At 33.8% G+C, this 17,080-nt stretch overlaps 1 protein-coding gene across 1 annotated transcript in view; it reads right to left on the bottom strand.

Annotated features, from left to right (window-relative positions):
* Window positions 1-214: 214 nt before the first annotated feature.
* The window catches only part of LOC136035549 (E3 ubiquitin-protein ligase RNF220-like), a 108,135-nt gene continuing 91,269 nt past the window's right edge, over window positions 215-17,080 (bottom strand). Inside the window, exons 4-10 of the mRNA XM_065717408.1 lie at window positions 15,229-15,431; window positions 13,286-13,474; window positions 9,541-9,652; window positions 7,932-8,031; window positions 5,994-6,213; window positions 4,042-4,116; window positions 215-413 (exon numbers count right to left, since the gene is read on the bottom strand). Of these exons, the coding sequence (XP_065573480.1) occupies window positions 342-413; window positions 4,042-4,116; window positions 5,994-6,213; window positions 7,932-8,031; window positions 9,541-9,652; window positions 13,286-13,474; window positions 15,229-15,431 (971 nt within the window). The 3' untranslated portion in view covers window positions 215-341. The remainder of the gene's footprint in view (window positions 414-4,041; window positions 4,117-5,993; window positions 6,214-7,931; window positions 8,032-9,540; window positions 9,653-13,285; window positions 13,475-15,228; window positions 15,432-17,080) is intronic.

The raw sequence follows: 17,080 nt of genomic DNA, 5'->3' as shown, positions 1-17,080 counted from the left end.
TGATGTAGCTATGGACATTAAAATTCCGTTTTTTAGAGTTTCGGTTACTATTGAGCCGGGTCACTCCTTACTACAGTTCGTTACCACGAACTTTTTGATAAATTTCCAAACATTGACAAAATTCAGCCTTGATTTTCCAAAACATAGACAAAACACAGTCTTGATTCTACTTCAAAACTAAAAATCAGGGTAGTAGACATAATAAGAAAAAGAAAACACAACAATAGGTTTATTCGAGATTCCTTGAACAATAAAATTTTAATTTTAGACAGAGACTAGTAGTAATAATAAACCGATAAAAAAGTAAAACGTTCAACGGTTAATTCACCATTATATAAAACTTAAAGAAAAAGTGTTCTAAGTTCACAAGTTTCTGTCTTAGTCTTGCATTGGGGACATTCGGCCTTCTCTTCCTAAAAGAAAACAAATAAAATGAGTCCCAACTTGCGGATAATGTTTAAAGCTAACATTCGACTAACAATAAAATATTTTTATTCTATTATGAACACTTTCTTTTTATGTCTATAGCTTCTCTAAGGGCTCTAAAATCTATTTAAAGTTTATCTTTTCTTCATCTTTTACGTATTTCTGTTCTATGCTACTGTAAGATTCTTCATTGAGTTATAATTAAAATATAATTGAAAATGTGGATCACTTTCGATTTCCCATATTTTTTTTATTCTACACGAGCTAATAATATAAAGCCCACTTTTTCTAAAAGGGTACACAATTTATCTCATGCCCTTATGTTTTATGTTTCATGTTAGTTTCTTGTAACTAGGCAATGTTCTGCATACTAGCCTAGCCCTAACTATGTTACGATCCGAAACAAATTTAAAACATAATAATCTGCTTAATTTCAAAAATTAAAGGCTAATTTAAAATAAATATAGATTTTAATTAAAATGCAAATTTAAATAAATCAAAATTAATCTTCTTTTAAATATTTCTAATTCTTCTGGACAACGCAGAACCGTCAGTGGCCCTAGTTCTTTTCAATTCCTGTTCTTCCTTTTCCCAATTTCTTTTCAATACCTATTTGTTAATATATTATTCTCGTAAAATTCAAATATTTCTACATTTATATTATATTTGTATCTATATCTATTTATATCAATATTTATACTTTGGCCCATTTTTGTGTAGTTTAATATTTCTTTTCTGCAAAACAGCAGCAGAATCTTTTTTCGCAAAAATTTTAAAACCAAAGCATGACGGAAATGATTGAAACTGCATAAAGGAATCTCAAGAAACAAATTGGCCTGTTAATGCCTGAAAGAAACTTCCAAGAGAATTAGTAAACAAAAAAAATGTACGGTATCTAACTTCCAAGAGTCTTAGAATGTTTAAAAGCATATTTTCTAATTTGTAATATTCTATACAAAATGTAATTTAACAAAGTACCGAATTTTCATACAGTTGTTGGTAAGCCATTAACGGATAAATTTTGCAAGGCACACTAAGAAAACTCGTGAAAAAATTGCAGCACATTCTGGCACACAGAGGCGCGAACTCTGTGTTCATTAGAGCACAAAGTGTTATAAAGGGGCTATTTGCCCAGTTAAACATCTAAACCTCATTATTCTCTTTTTGGATCATTTTTCTATGCTTTATTTGGGTCCCTTCTCTTAAAATTGGGAGGTGGGATTTCAGCATTCTTGGCCTAGACTTGGCTGTTTGATTTATTTTTCCCTTTGCAATGAACGATTGTAATGTTGCAATTGTAAAGACTTCAGAGTATTATTAAAACTTGGAAATATAAAAAATAGTTAATTGCTTTATTCTTTCCGAATTAAATCCATCCCATATCTCAGGCAAATCCAGTTATTTTTGATCTTGTTCGGAATTTATTTAAATGAGAATGCATCCTTCTGAAAACAAAGCATTGGAGTTCTCTTCTTTTTCAAGTTTGATCAAAAATCTGATTTCTTTCTAAAAGGCGGTCTGTAAAATATTAAATCTAAAAATCGAAGATATGCCACGAATTTAAAGCTTTAGGACTGGAAGAATTGCTTATATAAGATATGGAATTTAAAACAAGGATAAGTTATTATCAATGAAAAAATTAAAACTGAAACCAAAAATGACTCTGAAGGAAAAGACGAAACCTAAAGCAACATAAATTTCATTAATGTGAAGCTTGAAAACAGACAGAAATTACCACAAATTTTTTGGGATTACTGCCACCTACTGCAACCCTCCAAAAGGCTGGAGTATTGCATCTACTTTACTAACAATAAAATAGATAGCTTAAACTGGAATTTCTATTTAGCTCCCTAGTTTTCGTACATTCAAAAAGAATAGTTTTAAAAAGGAGAAAATATTGATAGATATGAGTGGTAATCAGACCAGTAAAACAAAACTGATTGTTATAAAGATACTCTCTTAAAGTTTGAACACCGTTTCACTTTCCCAAATGATATTGTTGGCTTTTTAGTACACAACTTATAAGCTGTTGCCAGAGGCAGCACAAATAAAGGTAAAGGTAAAGGATACGGCATTAGACTTTAAAATCCCTACCGGCGGTGCTGATTTCCGTTTCTTGGCCCTTCAGCCAGGAAGTGCAATGGGGGGCTGGGGGCCAGCCAGCCTTTGCTTTCGCACACCCTTCCTGTTTACCTTCCCCAGATTTCTCCAGGTACCCATTTAGAGCTGGGTCGACTCTGGCTAAGCTCACAGAGTCACGCCACTGACCCCCGTCCCAAACTGAAGAATTGGATATACTGGGGTTCGAACCCGCGTCCTCTCAGACAAAGGATCCCGAATCCAGCGCACCAATCCACTCGGCCTGGATTTCAAGGATGCAATCTTCTGGTTACCCAAAAAATATGTTTCTACGTAGAGGACAGGGATTTTTCTTTTTGCGGATCTTTGTCTAAGAGTCTCTTTCACGACAAAGAGAATAAGTCAGAGAAAAGAAGTGACAAGGGAAAGTCAATTGAAGGATATTTGTTTTGATTAGTCTCTCCTACAAAATTTTCAGGCCAAAATTTAACAAAATTCTCATTTTCAATGTATTAATTGTTTAATTTGTTTATTTTATCAATCTATTATTTAAACTATGTAATTAATATTATTCGTTTTAATTATTATTATTGAATTAATATTAATATTAGAATAATTAATAATGGGATAGGACAATAATGGGATAACAGGATAATAGGATAGGATAGGATAATAATTATAATAATAATATTATAAATAATTAATTCGTTGCAGTTGGTGGCACAATTATGTCACCAGAAGAAACAATTTTTTTAATTCTGATCTGAAACTGAGGGAAATAGACCATTTGTCCAAATGAAGACCTTTCTATTCGGAAGACACAAAATTTGGTCTCCAGAACGAAATTTGACTTCATTTACTCCTTATCGTTCAGGCTAAAAGATGAAAATAAAAAGATACCTCACAGGTGACTTCCAAAAATATGATTCCGCAAACAGGCTACTCCTATATCCATTTATCATTGTCGTTACTTACTTGGCAGCTGTGATGGAGTATTTGGTCTTTGAAAATATCTTGTTCAAATAATTTTATAGAAAAAGTATTTTAGGTTGTTGACCTTTTTAGAAGAATTGAACGTAATATAGAAAAACAGTACAAATCAAATATCCCTAAGACATTTTTGGAAACTTCTTGCTAAAAAGAGCTATCTCCCCAAAAGCAATATTTTTAACTGGACTGAATGAATAATTTTACCACCCATTGCAAAAAAAAAAAAAAATATCATATAATGGTGTATATAAAAAGAAAGGAAAATGAAGAAAGACAATTATAAATGACATCCAAACAATAACCCAAAAATAATAAAAATGAACGATGAGTAAATAATATAATCAAATGCGCTAGGTTTGATAAGGGCTATACTTAGGATTTAGTGAGAAAGCAAATCGACGTCCTGTGAGAATAATCTAAAAATAAGAAAGGGCTTGCATATGGGGGGCTACACGAACATTATAGACACGCGAGCAAATACTAGGGTTATAATATGGTTTCCACTGTCTCCATGAGTAGAAATAAATCGAGAATGGAACTACTTACCAAAACTTTTCTCCAGCATTCTTCACAATGAATATGCCAACAAGAAGTTGAAACGAGAGGGTTCATATATCGGTTCTGAAAGGTAAACACTATTAAAACCATAATCTAAGTACCTTTTTACAATTTTTAAAAATTCAAATTGGAATAGGAAAAACGTTATTTTCAGCCAAAAACCAAACACTTCCCATTTACGAAAATAGACAAAACCATTAGCAGGGGGGGGGGCGGTCGGTGCTTCTACTTGAACGTACCCAAAACTTCAATTCAAACGGATGTGCATATCAATAGGAATAACAGTTTTTAATTAAAGAAGTTCTTTATTTAGTCGTTTTCTTTTCAGAGAGTATAGATTTCAGGGTAAGATGACCAACTTACCATAAGTAACCTAGGTTTAATAAGAATGGTTCATAAATCAATGAGAAAATGATTCAGGCAATATTTTTCCTTCAGAGTAAAGAGGTTTAACGCCTTTGTTATAACGTGTAGACGAGTTTTGACATATAAAGACGCGTTAAAGCAACGTTATAACGTGTTATAACAGTGTAGACAATCCAAAATAGGTGATACAGCTTTTATTGAAATCACACGCTTTTTAGGGTGGGGGGGATATCTTTTCCTAAAATTGTTCAATTTTTTTCTGTTAACAACTTTGATTGCGTAGCTTCAAACTTAGGCAATTTTATTTATTTTAAGGCAGTATTAGGGCGTATTGGGGGTTGCAAAAAAAACTTTGCAAAACACACCAAAGATAGGTTGATACTTTTTTACGAGTAAGATAATTTTTTTCTTATTTGGGAGGGAAGGGAGTCGAACTCGGTACTCCCCCTGGATACGGCCATGAATCAGCACAAACAGAACATTTTAAATTATGTGTCTATCCATCCAAATTGTTTTCTAATCAATTGAGTCACCACATATAGTCATTTTGTCACCAACTGGGTCTTTATCAGAACCCACGGTATTTAAAGAAATTACCGGTTTTATCATTTTACAGCGACATTTTCCTGCATTCAATTTATAGGGTTTCTACAAGGGTTAAAAAAAAAACCTAGAGCCCTAGATAACACTGTTCACTGAGTCAACATTATTAGTATTTTGTTCTGATGTCACCTTGGCAAATTTATGGAAAATGTCAAATGAGCTTTAGGTTTTTTTATGGAACTTTTTTTGGAAAATGTCAAATGAGCTTTAGCCGCAGCTAAGCTTTAGGTTTTTGTTTCTTTCTAAATTAATGGAACAAGTAGCAAAAATATTTATATTTTTTGAATTTATTTATTGTCATATTTACTCACAGGGCCGTATCCAGGATTTTGTTCAAGGGGAAGGAAGAACAATAAACTTTAAAAAACGATTGAAAATTAGTTCATATGCATTTTTGTTAAGTTTTAAGAGTCAGACAAATATTTCGGGAGGGGGAAGAGGGTTCGAACCTACCTATACCCCTGGATACAGCCTTGCTTACTCAACTTCTCTTGCGACAGATAAGGTGTTCATAAGGGCTTCCAGGATAAAATATGTTTACTTAAAGTTTTGATTCCTCCCTTGACTTAATGGAAAAATGTTTTGTTTATTTATTTACTTTAAGGAATGCTTTACCTCATAACCAAAAAGACAGAAAAAAGAAAAAAAAACTTACATGACAAACTATGCATTTAAACTTTTTGGCAACTTCATTTTGGTCGTCTTCTAATTCGCTAATTTTTTGGCCAAATTAAAAATATTGGCCAAAAAGTTCGACTTTAAGGAACACTTTACCTTATTACCAAAAAGACAGAAAAAAGAAAAAAGCTTAAATGACAAACTATACATTTAAACTTTTTAGCAACTTCCTTTTGGTTGTCTTCTAATTCGCTAATTTTTTGGCCAAATTAAAAAATTTCTGGCCAAAAAGTTCGACTTTAAGGAATGCTTTACCTTATAACCAAAAAGACAGAAAAAAGAAAAAAACTTACATGACAAACTATACATTTAAACTTTTTGGCAACTTCCTTTTGGTCGTCTTCTAATTCGCTAATCCTCGACTTCAAAGCAGTTAGGACCTGAGTTAGGCTTCCACTCGCTGAGACACTTAAGTCTTCAGGTATATCAACCATTTCTGTCTGAGTAGCTGAATCTTCAGGGGCTTTATCAATATCTTCGTCTTTCTGAAGAGGACTGGCATGGAACGTACCACTTAAAAAAAAGGCACAGATAAATAAGTGTACCCTTCCTTAAGCCCGTCTGTTATTTATGTCTATTTTCACAAGAAAAAATATAAAATAGCTTAGCGATTATCATTAGAACAGTTTCAAAAAAAATTGTCAGAAAAAAACTATATCTTTTTAGGATTACAAGCTTTTTAGTTCTGGGGGAGGGGTCTCTATCTCTCCACGGGCAAACATAATAACCTTAATTTTTTAGGTTGTTTATCCTTATATTTAAGTTTTAGGTAATTTACCTATGGTAATACCTATTTACCTATGGTAATTGTTAATGCCGTTGATTGTTCTACTCTGCCCTCAATACGCTCATTGGAACTGATTTTTGTAGTTTATGGCACTTAACAGACAATTGCAATTATCGAACTGCGTTCAAAAGGACTTGTTGAAAGCACTTATTTACTCATTGTGTTTCAGAGCTCACTAAGCGTTAATTCATTCTTTTATAGATAGAGAATTGTTGATATTTTCATCTACCAGTAATTAGCTAACAATATTCTTGATTAGTTTTAAATGTTCTACGAGTTTACCATTATCTTTTTTTTTTTTTTGATTTTGCTATAAATCACTTTGATGATCGAGACTGTGTTCAATCGAGAACAATAACTATGTTTATTTAATGCGTTGTTGTAATCAATTACAATAAGCTCTGTTGAACTCAGGGTTAGTATGTTGAATATTCAACGAATGAGTTTTAGGAACTTATAAGAGTGAAAACTGGTACTAGTGTCTAAAAGGAAAAAATCACCAGCGTTGTCTAGTACTTATTTCTTTTCGAAGACTAAGGTTATACATTTATTCCTACACTAGCTTTGACGCCGGTAGTACGGTAAATCTAATAGGGTAAAAACGCAATAAAATCTCTTTAACATGTTATAGAGTGTCTAAGCCAGGTGAATAAAACTCTCAGATTGAGCGGAAACCGGTACTAGCGTCTAAAAAAAGAAAAATCGCCAGCGTTGTCTAGTACTTGTTGTTTTGTTTTTTTCAAAAATTAAGGTCACACATTTATTCCTACACTAGCTTTGCCACCAGTAGTACAAGGAACCTAATAGGGTGAAAATCCCAATAAAATCTCTTTAACATGTTAAAATCTCTGTAACATGTAACATGTAAAATTCCTGTCCAACCTAAAGTATTGAAAAAAAAAACACATACTTTTCAGAAGTGATGTCCCTAAAGAAGTATAAACCAGAGAAGGAAAGAGAGAGAGATATGAAACAAAAGAGGTCTCAGATTGAGGTTTCGCAGGAACTCTAGGGAATGGAAATTTTTGGACTCTCCTAGATAAAGATGGTGCTATGCGTAATCCCCCTGAATATTCTCCTCCCTCTTACAATTCTTCCCTTGAAAATTCTCCCTATAAAATGGAAATTGAGCAGCCAAAAAGAAAGTATGACAAATAAAATTAATAAAGAAAAGAAGGAATTTCGGAATGTTCTACCAATATTCCAACATTTTCAAGGATAGGGGAATATTCCAAGGGGGATTCCTGGGGAAATGCATGTAACCCCATATAGTATATACTTTCTAAATACCACAGCAACACCCCAAAATGACTGTCTAGGGGAAAAGGAGTTTAGATCATACACGCACGCAGGAGGCGATATCGTAATTTTTACAATTTTGCCACAGTTTTCCTATATTTTCGTATGATGTTCCAGTAAATACGTTACTTTTGTAAACACTTACTTTTGTAAAGGAGATGGATGACTTTGAGGGCTAAACTGTAATCCTTCTTGTACGTTTCTAGAATTGCATCTTCCTCTGTAAGGTTGACTCAAACTTGCGACTAAAATATAAAGGTTATTTATTTATTTTGTTATTTATTATTATTTTATTATTTGGTTATTACTAAAACATAAAGCTAAATTTTTTGATTCAAAAATGTTTCGGCACAAAACATTGCTTATTTTTCTTAAGAACAAAGCCGGCTTAAAAAAATATTAATAAAACTAACACTAATCTTTATTAAAATTGATTCTCTATCCGAATATTAAACAATTCCTCGTAACGAACTGTAAGTAAGGAGTAACTTGGCCGAATAGCAACCAAAGGTAAAGGTAAAAGGTAAAGAATACGGCATAAGACTTTACACTCTAAAGAAAACAGAATTTTGATGACAAGACACATCACAAGAATTCCTTTTATGCTGATTTCAAATATATAAGGCTCATTAAGTTTGACGTTGTCTATTAAAATCGTACCCTAATTCGGAAGAGAGGGGAAACACTCCCAAAAAGTCAAATGATCTTAATGAAAATCACACTATCAGATTTAACATATCAGAACCCCACTTTAGAGGTTTTCAGGTCATATCTACAAATATGTGGAAGGTTGTATTTTTGACCAGAAGAAAGATCACGGTTGCGTGTTTATTTGATTTTCTGTTTTTGATTTTCTGTGTTTCTGGATTTTTATTACTTTTTTTCCAGGGGTGAATGTATCAGGTCAATGATCATAGAAGATCGGGAGAAGACTCATTAAACGGAAATAAAAAGTTTTAGTGTTCTTTTTAGATAACCAAAAAGACTGAAGAGCAACTAGTCTCCTCTCACGTCTCTTTTTCCTCCAGACACTTCTGATCAAAATTTTTAGATAGCCGTTTGATTCAGCATAGTCAAAAGGTCTAATAACTATGTCTTTGCTTATGACAAGACCCCCACAGTCCCTGGAAAATGGGCTGTGAGTTATGTAATTTGCCCGTGGTTACCATATGGTATTTGTTAGAATGAAATATAGGCTTACAGAATTTTAGGATGTAAGATACCCTATCTAAACTATCCACAATAAAAACAAAGTTGTTTTTCATACGTTTGTCGGATAAGCTTCAACACTTAATGTAGGTATACTGACAAAAATGATGCAAAAGTCTTGTATATACTCTAGCTAATTTAAGTTAAAATATAAAATGATAATTTTTTATAGTCACCAATGATGCTTAGCCTAAGTTTTGTATATACTCTAGCTAATCCAAGTTAAAATATAAAATAACATTAAAAGGATATTTTTTAGAGTCACTAATGATACTTTAAAATGGTTAACGGTCTGTCAAAGGTAGCCACGGACAAACAAACAAATCTCAACTTGGAATGCAAATTCAGAACAAAACTAGGGTATAAGATAAAGGAGCCAAATTTTTCTAGGAGCCAAATTAAACTCATTTTCATGTTGTTTTTTTTTTTTTTTTTTTTCTTTTTTTTTTTTTTTGTTAATCACCCCATACCGTGATATTGATATATTTTAAAAAATATTAGTTTGACATTTCATTTATACGGAACTTTCAAGAGTTGTTTCTTACCAGAAAAAGAACTTTCTGAAATTGAAGATTTCTCTTTCCAGTGTTTATTCTCAAGAATATCTGGATCGCCATCAACGTCTAAATGTTCTTCGTCCGTATCGTTTGGCGTTCGCTAAAATAAAAAAATAATAATAAAAAAGGACGTAGAAATTTTTTTTATTATAACAATCTCACTGTGTTTTCGAAGACATCTAGAAACTCACGAAAACCAAAAACATACCAATAAACCTGTTAATGACTACTAGATGATAAATTCATAATTTTGTATCGTGATTCAGATTTACAGTACATGTATAACTGCACGATTTATTTGACGACACTTTTTGCTTCAAACTTGAAAGAGAGTTCATCTGGAATAAAGATAAACAAATTTTCTTCGCTCACGGCTCATTTTTTAAATCTTATTTCCTATTAGATTCCTAATCATGACTGATATATTTCAATAAAGTATTCTTATTAATGATAATGAAAGTGACTAGCATTCACCGTATCATTATTTTTTATGACTTGGGGCTAGTCTTTGCCAATTATACAGTTACCAGTTCTATGGGAGGCTTAGTCAGACAACAAATCAACATTCTGTGTTTACAATATTGCTTCATAACGTAAGCAACTCTAGAAAAGGGTTGGAGTATGTAACCTGCAGAATTTTTACGTTTCAGAACTGTATGCGTTGCAAACCATCTTACAAGCGTAGTAAACCGTACCACCCAGAAGTGACCCTGAAACAACTACGGATAGGCTGGACAAGAAGTCCCTTGGACGAGGGGTTCTTCATTTTAAAAATCATGTGCGTCAGGAGACACTTGCCAAGTGCGGAAGAAGTATGTTCTAGATAGTTTAAAGCTTGCCATATGTAGTGCAAGGAGTCTCAGAGTAGCGGAAGTGTGACACAAAGGGTAAAACAAGCTGTCCTCCAAAATCTACACCCTCTGACAGAGAGTGAACCACCCCTCACCTTTGGGATCATGAAGAAACCAAACCTTTAAAGATAGCCTATTCGAAGCTGAAATATCACAAACAAAGTGGCAATTCAATCATAAACTTTAGTGTCTAATTACTGTATTTTGATAGAAGCGTACTGATTATGTTAATAACCTATGTATATCTAATGTAACAAATAAAGACCTTAAGGAAGAGATGACAAATTCCTTCCTAACTAAGATATAAACGTCGTAAGACAATAAACACTCGTTTGAATCTTCAGTTTTTCACAAGTGTACGCTATTCAAGATACAGCCTGCTATAAATTTGGATTAAGGCATACTTTCGTGCTTAAATGCAAAGTGCTGTTACAGGACAGTGCGAAGTGATGTCTTAAAACGACGTTCAGTGTAAAGGATGTTATCAAATTCCTTAAGAAAATAAAGCAAGAATTAATTGTTTCTAAACACTTGGTCTTGTTTCCGGGAGGCGGAATTAAATACTTATATGTTTTCGGGATGCAGAAAATACTTCCGCACCTTTCGAAATGCGAATGACACTCCGGGGAATCAGCTGCGCTACAAACAAAATGCTTATGGAAATTGGGGGAAGGGTAGGGTAAAAGATTTAATTTGAAGGTTTACTATTTGCACAATCCATTTTGCCGATCAGCATTGAGATTTCGACTAAATCGTAAAATTGTCACAAAATTACCTAAAGTTGGGTTGATTTTATAGTTTGCAATCTGTAATAATGAGGGTTTTGACAAATTTGACTTCAGGAATTCATTCCTACTAGCACAGTTAGCGGGGGAAAAGGTAGTGCTAATTTCCCCTCAAAAGAAATCCACAGAAGCGAACTTAAAGTTAAGACATAAATAGTAAACGATAATGTTACTACGTAGCTGGTTAAATGTTACCACCCACCTGTGGTTAAAAAATCCACAGAAGCGAACTTAAAGTTAAGACATAATAGTAAACGAAAAATGTTACCACCTAGCTGGTTAAATGTTACCACCCACCTGTGGTTAAGAAATCCACAGAAGCGAACTTAAAGTTAAGACATAAATAGTAAACGATAATGTTACCACGTAGCTGGTTAAATGTTACCACCCACCTGTGGTTAAGAAGCGAACTTAAAGTTAAGGCATAATAGTTGACGATAAATCTTACCACATAACTGGTTAAATGTTACCGCCCTTAACCTAGCTGGTTCCCTCCTTCCAGAAGAATTCCTAGTTAATCCCTTGTTTACATGTTAGACTAGTGAAGATATGCTGGTATGTAATTTGAGAGAACTTAGCAAAAGATAAACATTATGCCTCGGGCAGGACTGCCCTGCTTGGGGCTACAAAATCAAGCAATTGTCTTCAAAACAACCAACGCAAAGTACATAAAATCTGGTTCTTAAAAGTAATAGGGCAGAGACTTCACTAAGAAAGAAGGGACTGCCTACGAATCTATATATTTGTGAATTTAAGCTTGCATTCAAACATTCATTTCTTTTTAGGGGCTCAATTTTAGTATAACTCGGCTTTCTCTGCTTTATCTTATTAGCTCTTTTAGTGACAATTTATCCATTTGATCATAAACTGTACATTCGAAATAGTAAATTTTGTTCTTGGCAAATACTAACTTTGCTTATTCAAAAGTAATTACAAAAAAATTATTAGCGTGGGTGGCCTTCTGCAGCGAAAAAAGTGTTATGAGTGAAGAGGGAAAACTTTTTCAAGGTGTAGTTTCCAAAGTAGAACCTGGTAAATGTTGGACTACGGTTTTTAATCTTATTGCGCATTTAGGACTGTAAATATACGCTGCCTTTGTCTCCTCGCCTCACTCGTTCGGGTCTCCAGACCTTGTAAATGTAGTTTGACTTCTCAGTTCCAGCTTTTTTAGCTTGACTTTGATTTGTCTTATGTTTGTGTTTTTTTTTTTTTTTAATTTGAATAGCTTTTTTTCTATTCTCATGTTCTAAAAATCATTCTGTATAATTTTTTATACTTCTATCTAAATTAAACTAATTTATTTTTTAGTATAAAAAAACACACGTCACTTGGTAAAAAACAATACTTTCTTAACCAAAAACAGTGTTTTTTATTATCAGATCAAATTCACCAACAAAACGGTAAAACACGGTAAAACAAATATTATATTTACAAACATGACCAGTTTAGAATTCCAGCTTGAAACATATGTTTATTTCGTTTTGCTCCTTAAAAGTCTTTTTATCAACCGTATGTAACGAGAAAAATATATTTAGGTGAACAATGGAAAAACCTAATGAAAAGAACTGAGAAGATGGAGGACTTGTGACTAACTCGAGGAAGGCTGAAGAATTTTCTGCGTTATTCTCTCTCTTGGCAAACGTAACACTAAAAGTATCAAGGAAAGAGGCGGTTTTAGGGGGGCAGAGGGTTATGCAGTTTTTAGAGGTAGGGGGCACCTAATCAAAAATAAATGAAACATGGGTGAAAAACCCACACAAAAATATTTCAATTACTAAGGCACCAAACCACTGAAGAAGTTGTGGCTTTCCTTTGAAGGTATAGTTGTCTTTGGGAATCAACAAATTATTGACATTTGAATTTTCACGGACAAACAGTATTGTCAAAGTTACCTAATTAGTTTTGCTTATTTATTTTGACGTTGCAGCAGCGCTGACAAAGTATAGTACTTCCCTCAAAGCTTCATAATTTTGGAAATGGCAAAAAAAAATCGAAAAAAATTATCAGGTTCACGATATGAATAGATTCCAAGATGGGTCAAAGGGGTAATTTATTTTTATTTTAGTTTCCTCGGCAAATTAAAGCACTTTTCAATACCTTTCGGACACACTCAACAATATGGGTACTAAAGTCTTCTGAAGATCCAACTATCCTTAAACTGCAAATCGGACATAAACTGGAATCAGGGGCTGAACATCTTTCTCCCAGATCATCGCAATCACCGCGCCGTCTTCTTGACTTACATCGAGACCGACCAATCCGATTTGTACGAATTCGTTGCAAAGTCTAGAGCGAAAATTAAAAATATTATTATTGTAATTAGTAATAAAGAGTTTTGTTTTAGGACAGGAATTCCAGAATTGATGGACTGTTGAGAATAATAGGCTGAAAATTGGGGACGGGCCTGGGAAACCATTTGGGGTAGACCCAGTCCTTAGATAACTAAGCTTAGAAATAATGGTTTCACAAATAATGGCTTCACAAATAATGGCTCGAATAGAATGGCTCAAAACAAGAAAAATGGTTGAAAATACCATTTCTTAAGCAACCATTACAGAAACTAAGCAAGAAGTTCCATTTTTTAAACAGCCTTTAAAGAAAAAGTAAAAAAGGTAAGTAGTTGGCAAGTGTTACCAAAAAATTGATATGCTTCAAACAGTCCGTCATAACGATCTTTAAGCAATGAGCAGCTCGGCCCAATTGTAGCTGCAACTCTAAAGAATATAGTTTTGCTTAACAATACATTAAAGAAATTGTATTTTTATTTTGATTCCAAATATATAAAATTCACGAAGTTTGATGTTACTCATCAAAAGCTAAGAGTCCTAAAAAATTTATCTGATTTTCGAGAACGGAGGGAAAAACCCACAAAAAATTAAGCAATCTTGATAAAGAATTATACCAGCAGCCTCAGTATATTACCGGACCTTACTTATAAAAAGCTACAAGCCGGAGAAAATATGCTTTATTTTTGATAAATGGAGGAAAGCATCCCAAAAAACCCAAGCGATCAGGTGATCAGTGGAATTTTGTACTTTTTTGTCTGACGAAACATCACGGATGCGTGTTCATTTTTGTTCTTTTCTCAGAGTTGATCATATGGTCCTATAAGATCGGTAAAGGGCTCATTTGATCGGAAATCGAAAGCTATAGCGTCTTTTTTATGTGATCAAAAGGGATTGGGTTGGAGTAAGATGCAATTTTTTAGAAAATTAAAGAAGAAACAACCCATAAATTTAATGCCAAAAACTCAAAACAATGACTTACCATCACTTTAATTTAATTAATTAATTCATTTATCAAATCAATAGTTTTAACAAATTGGAAAAAAAAACACGAGTTCTTAGAAGTATCATGTCTAGATGTAAGTATATCTAAAAGCCAGCAGTATCTCACATTTGGCAAGATTAACACATTTGTTGGATTATTTACACGTGTTATTATAATACAGCTGAGCATGCACGTACCAAGGGGGCATCTAAGCCAAGCCCCCCGCCGCTATATCTCATAATATTTGCAGCTTTTGCTTGATTTTTCTATAAATTTAACTTGATTCACTTGTTATCACTAATTTGGATGACACACCTAACCCTAACAGTATGACCTTCCACTACCAAGAAAACACCCTAAAAAAGAACTATTTGAGACGACGCCAATTGCTTGACAAAATAAAAACAAAAAATGTGTTACAACATTGTAGAATCATAAATAGTATTTTGTCTAACTATTTAAAAAACATAAAAACAGTTACATGAGTAACTCAAGAAGCTATCCAGGTGTCAAAGCCAACCCAGATTTAGAAGAGGGTTTTTATTAATCCGACAGAGATCTTGGGTACACCCATGTTCGCTCTCTCTCCTCCGCGCGTTTCCGTGAATTATACCGGTTCGGCTAAAATTCTTGAGATTCTTTACCATTTACCAGCCAATTAAGTTATAAAAAATTGTTTGTGTAAATGAAATTATTTGTTGGTTATATATCTTCTGACATCTGCTCCCAAAGGTTCACATAACAAACGGAAAAGAAAAAAAAATCCTTACCTCCCATCTAGAATCTTGCCTACATTCAGAAATGCCTGAAGGACCAGGACTATTAGAAATAGGGGAATGGTCAACAGGTGTTACTGATTTGCTTATTCTTTCCAAACTGATGATCTCGCTGGCAAAGTGAGACTCGATGTCTTGAGGACGAACATTAATGCCGCATACTGGACAAGCAGAATCTTGAAAGTGCCGTTTAAGACCTGAAAGAATTTGGATACTTTTATATGGACAGATCTGTGGGAGCAGGCGTGTAGGCGACGCAGCACGGGGTTAAACCTTGAGAACAACTTTCAAAAAGTGCAAATTATATAGAAAGTCTGATATTGCTGGACTAATAGAAAGTACAAGGATATGGGAGAGGCCTGAAGGACCCTTCCTCTCGTTGCGCATGCGCTATTATAGGAGCATTAGTTTTGAGACTGAAATATATGGGCTCTTTTAAACTGTATGGGAAAACATTTTGTTTGTCTGGGGGGTGAATTCATGGGTAATTCTAATGTAGGCGTCCTGCTGGTAATTTTAGAGTAGAGGGGTTATGTTTTGCATTGGATTAGTTCTGAAGTGCCAAGGAGGCTTTAAAACAAGAGTATTGAGCTGTTAACTATACTTCTTTAATTAAAGTCAACGTTTGAATTTATTTAAATTTACTAATATTAAAATTCTCTTTCTCTTTTTTCTTCATCCTCTATCACATTTCTCTCTGTCTACGTGTCTTTCCTTCTCTTTTTCTCTATCTCTCTGTCTCTCTCTGGGTTTGCTACTAATACTTGTCCAAGACCTGGCATTTGGGTAGTTTTTTTTTGTTTTTTTTTACACAATCAACAAAATCAAAGATTTACGGAAATGATATTCTTAAACGCTGTTAATAGTAGCCTTTCTCTTTCATCAATGTTGTTAAACATTGATGAAAAAGATAATAAATTACCTAAGAGTTAACGGGAGAACATCTGAAACTGAAGCGTAATTTATTTCTGTGTAATTATTTTTGAAAACTGGTCTGTTAATATAAAACCATTTCCTAGCACCAGAAGCTTGGATATTTTCCTTGTTTTCTCTAGAAATTCTGTCCCTTTTTCTACTAATCGAGTGATTAGCACGCTAGACTTGAAACCCTTTGTCCGTGAGGACGAGGGTTCAAGTCCTAGTGTCGCAGGTTATTTGGTTTGGAACGGGTGTTAGTGGCCTGACTCCGTAAATTCAGCCAGAGTTGACCAAGCTTTAAATGGGTACCTGGAGATATCTGGGGAAGGTAAACAGGAAGGTTGTGTTAAATTACAGGATGGCTCACCCCCAGTACCCCATTGCAGTTCCTGGTCGAAGAGCCATGAAACGGAGATCAGCAACACGTATAGGGAATGTCATACTCTTTAATTTAGCTCTTTAACCATTAGCTTACCCTATGGAACACAAAAAGTTGCAATTCGAAATGTTTCTTTTTTTCTACGTAGTTTTTACCTAAATATGTTTGTTCAATCACAATTTGTAGTAACCATGGTATCCAATTAAATTGCTTATTTGCCTCAATAAAGTTTATAGCCACAGTAAAAAAAAAGTAACAGTTTAGTAAGAAAGGAAAAATAATCATCAGAGGTAAATAATTTTTTAAAACATTCGAACCCATCAACAAACCTGATAAATTAGCTTTTTTACGACCCTTTAAGCCACACTACCTATCTAATTTATGTACGACTCAATTTATTCAACCTTAGATTTCATTAATGAAACTCTGTATAGCTAGACTCTGAAAATCCCCACAAGGAATTACCCAATCACTCGCCCATTCAGAATGTTTCACAACAGGCACATAGTTTAGAGGCCGAGAGGACAATCAGGTGAACTCGGCAATTAT

This window comes from Artemia franciscana, chromosome 14 (assembly GCF_032884065.1).
Source record: "Artemia franciscana chromosome 14, ASM3288406v1, whole genome shotgun sequence".
Lineage (NCBI taxonomy): Eukaryota > Metazoa > Arthropoda > Branchiopoda > Anostraca > Artemiidae > Artemia > Artemia franciscana.
The sequence above is the reverse complement of the archived record's forward strand: the minus strand, read 5'-3'. Positions and strand labels throughout refer to the sequence as shown.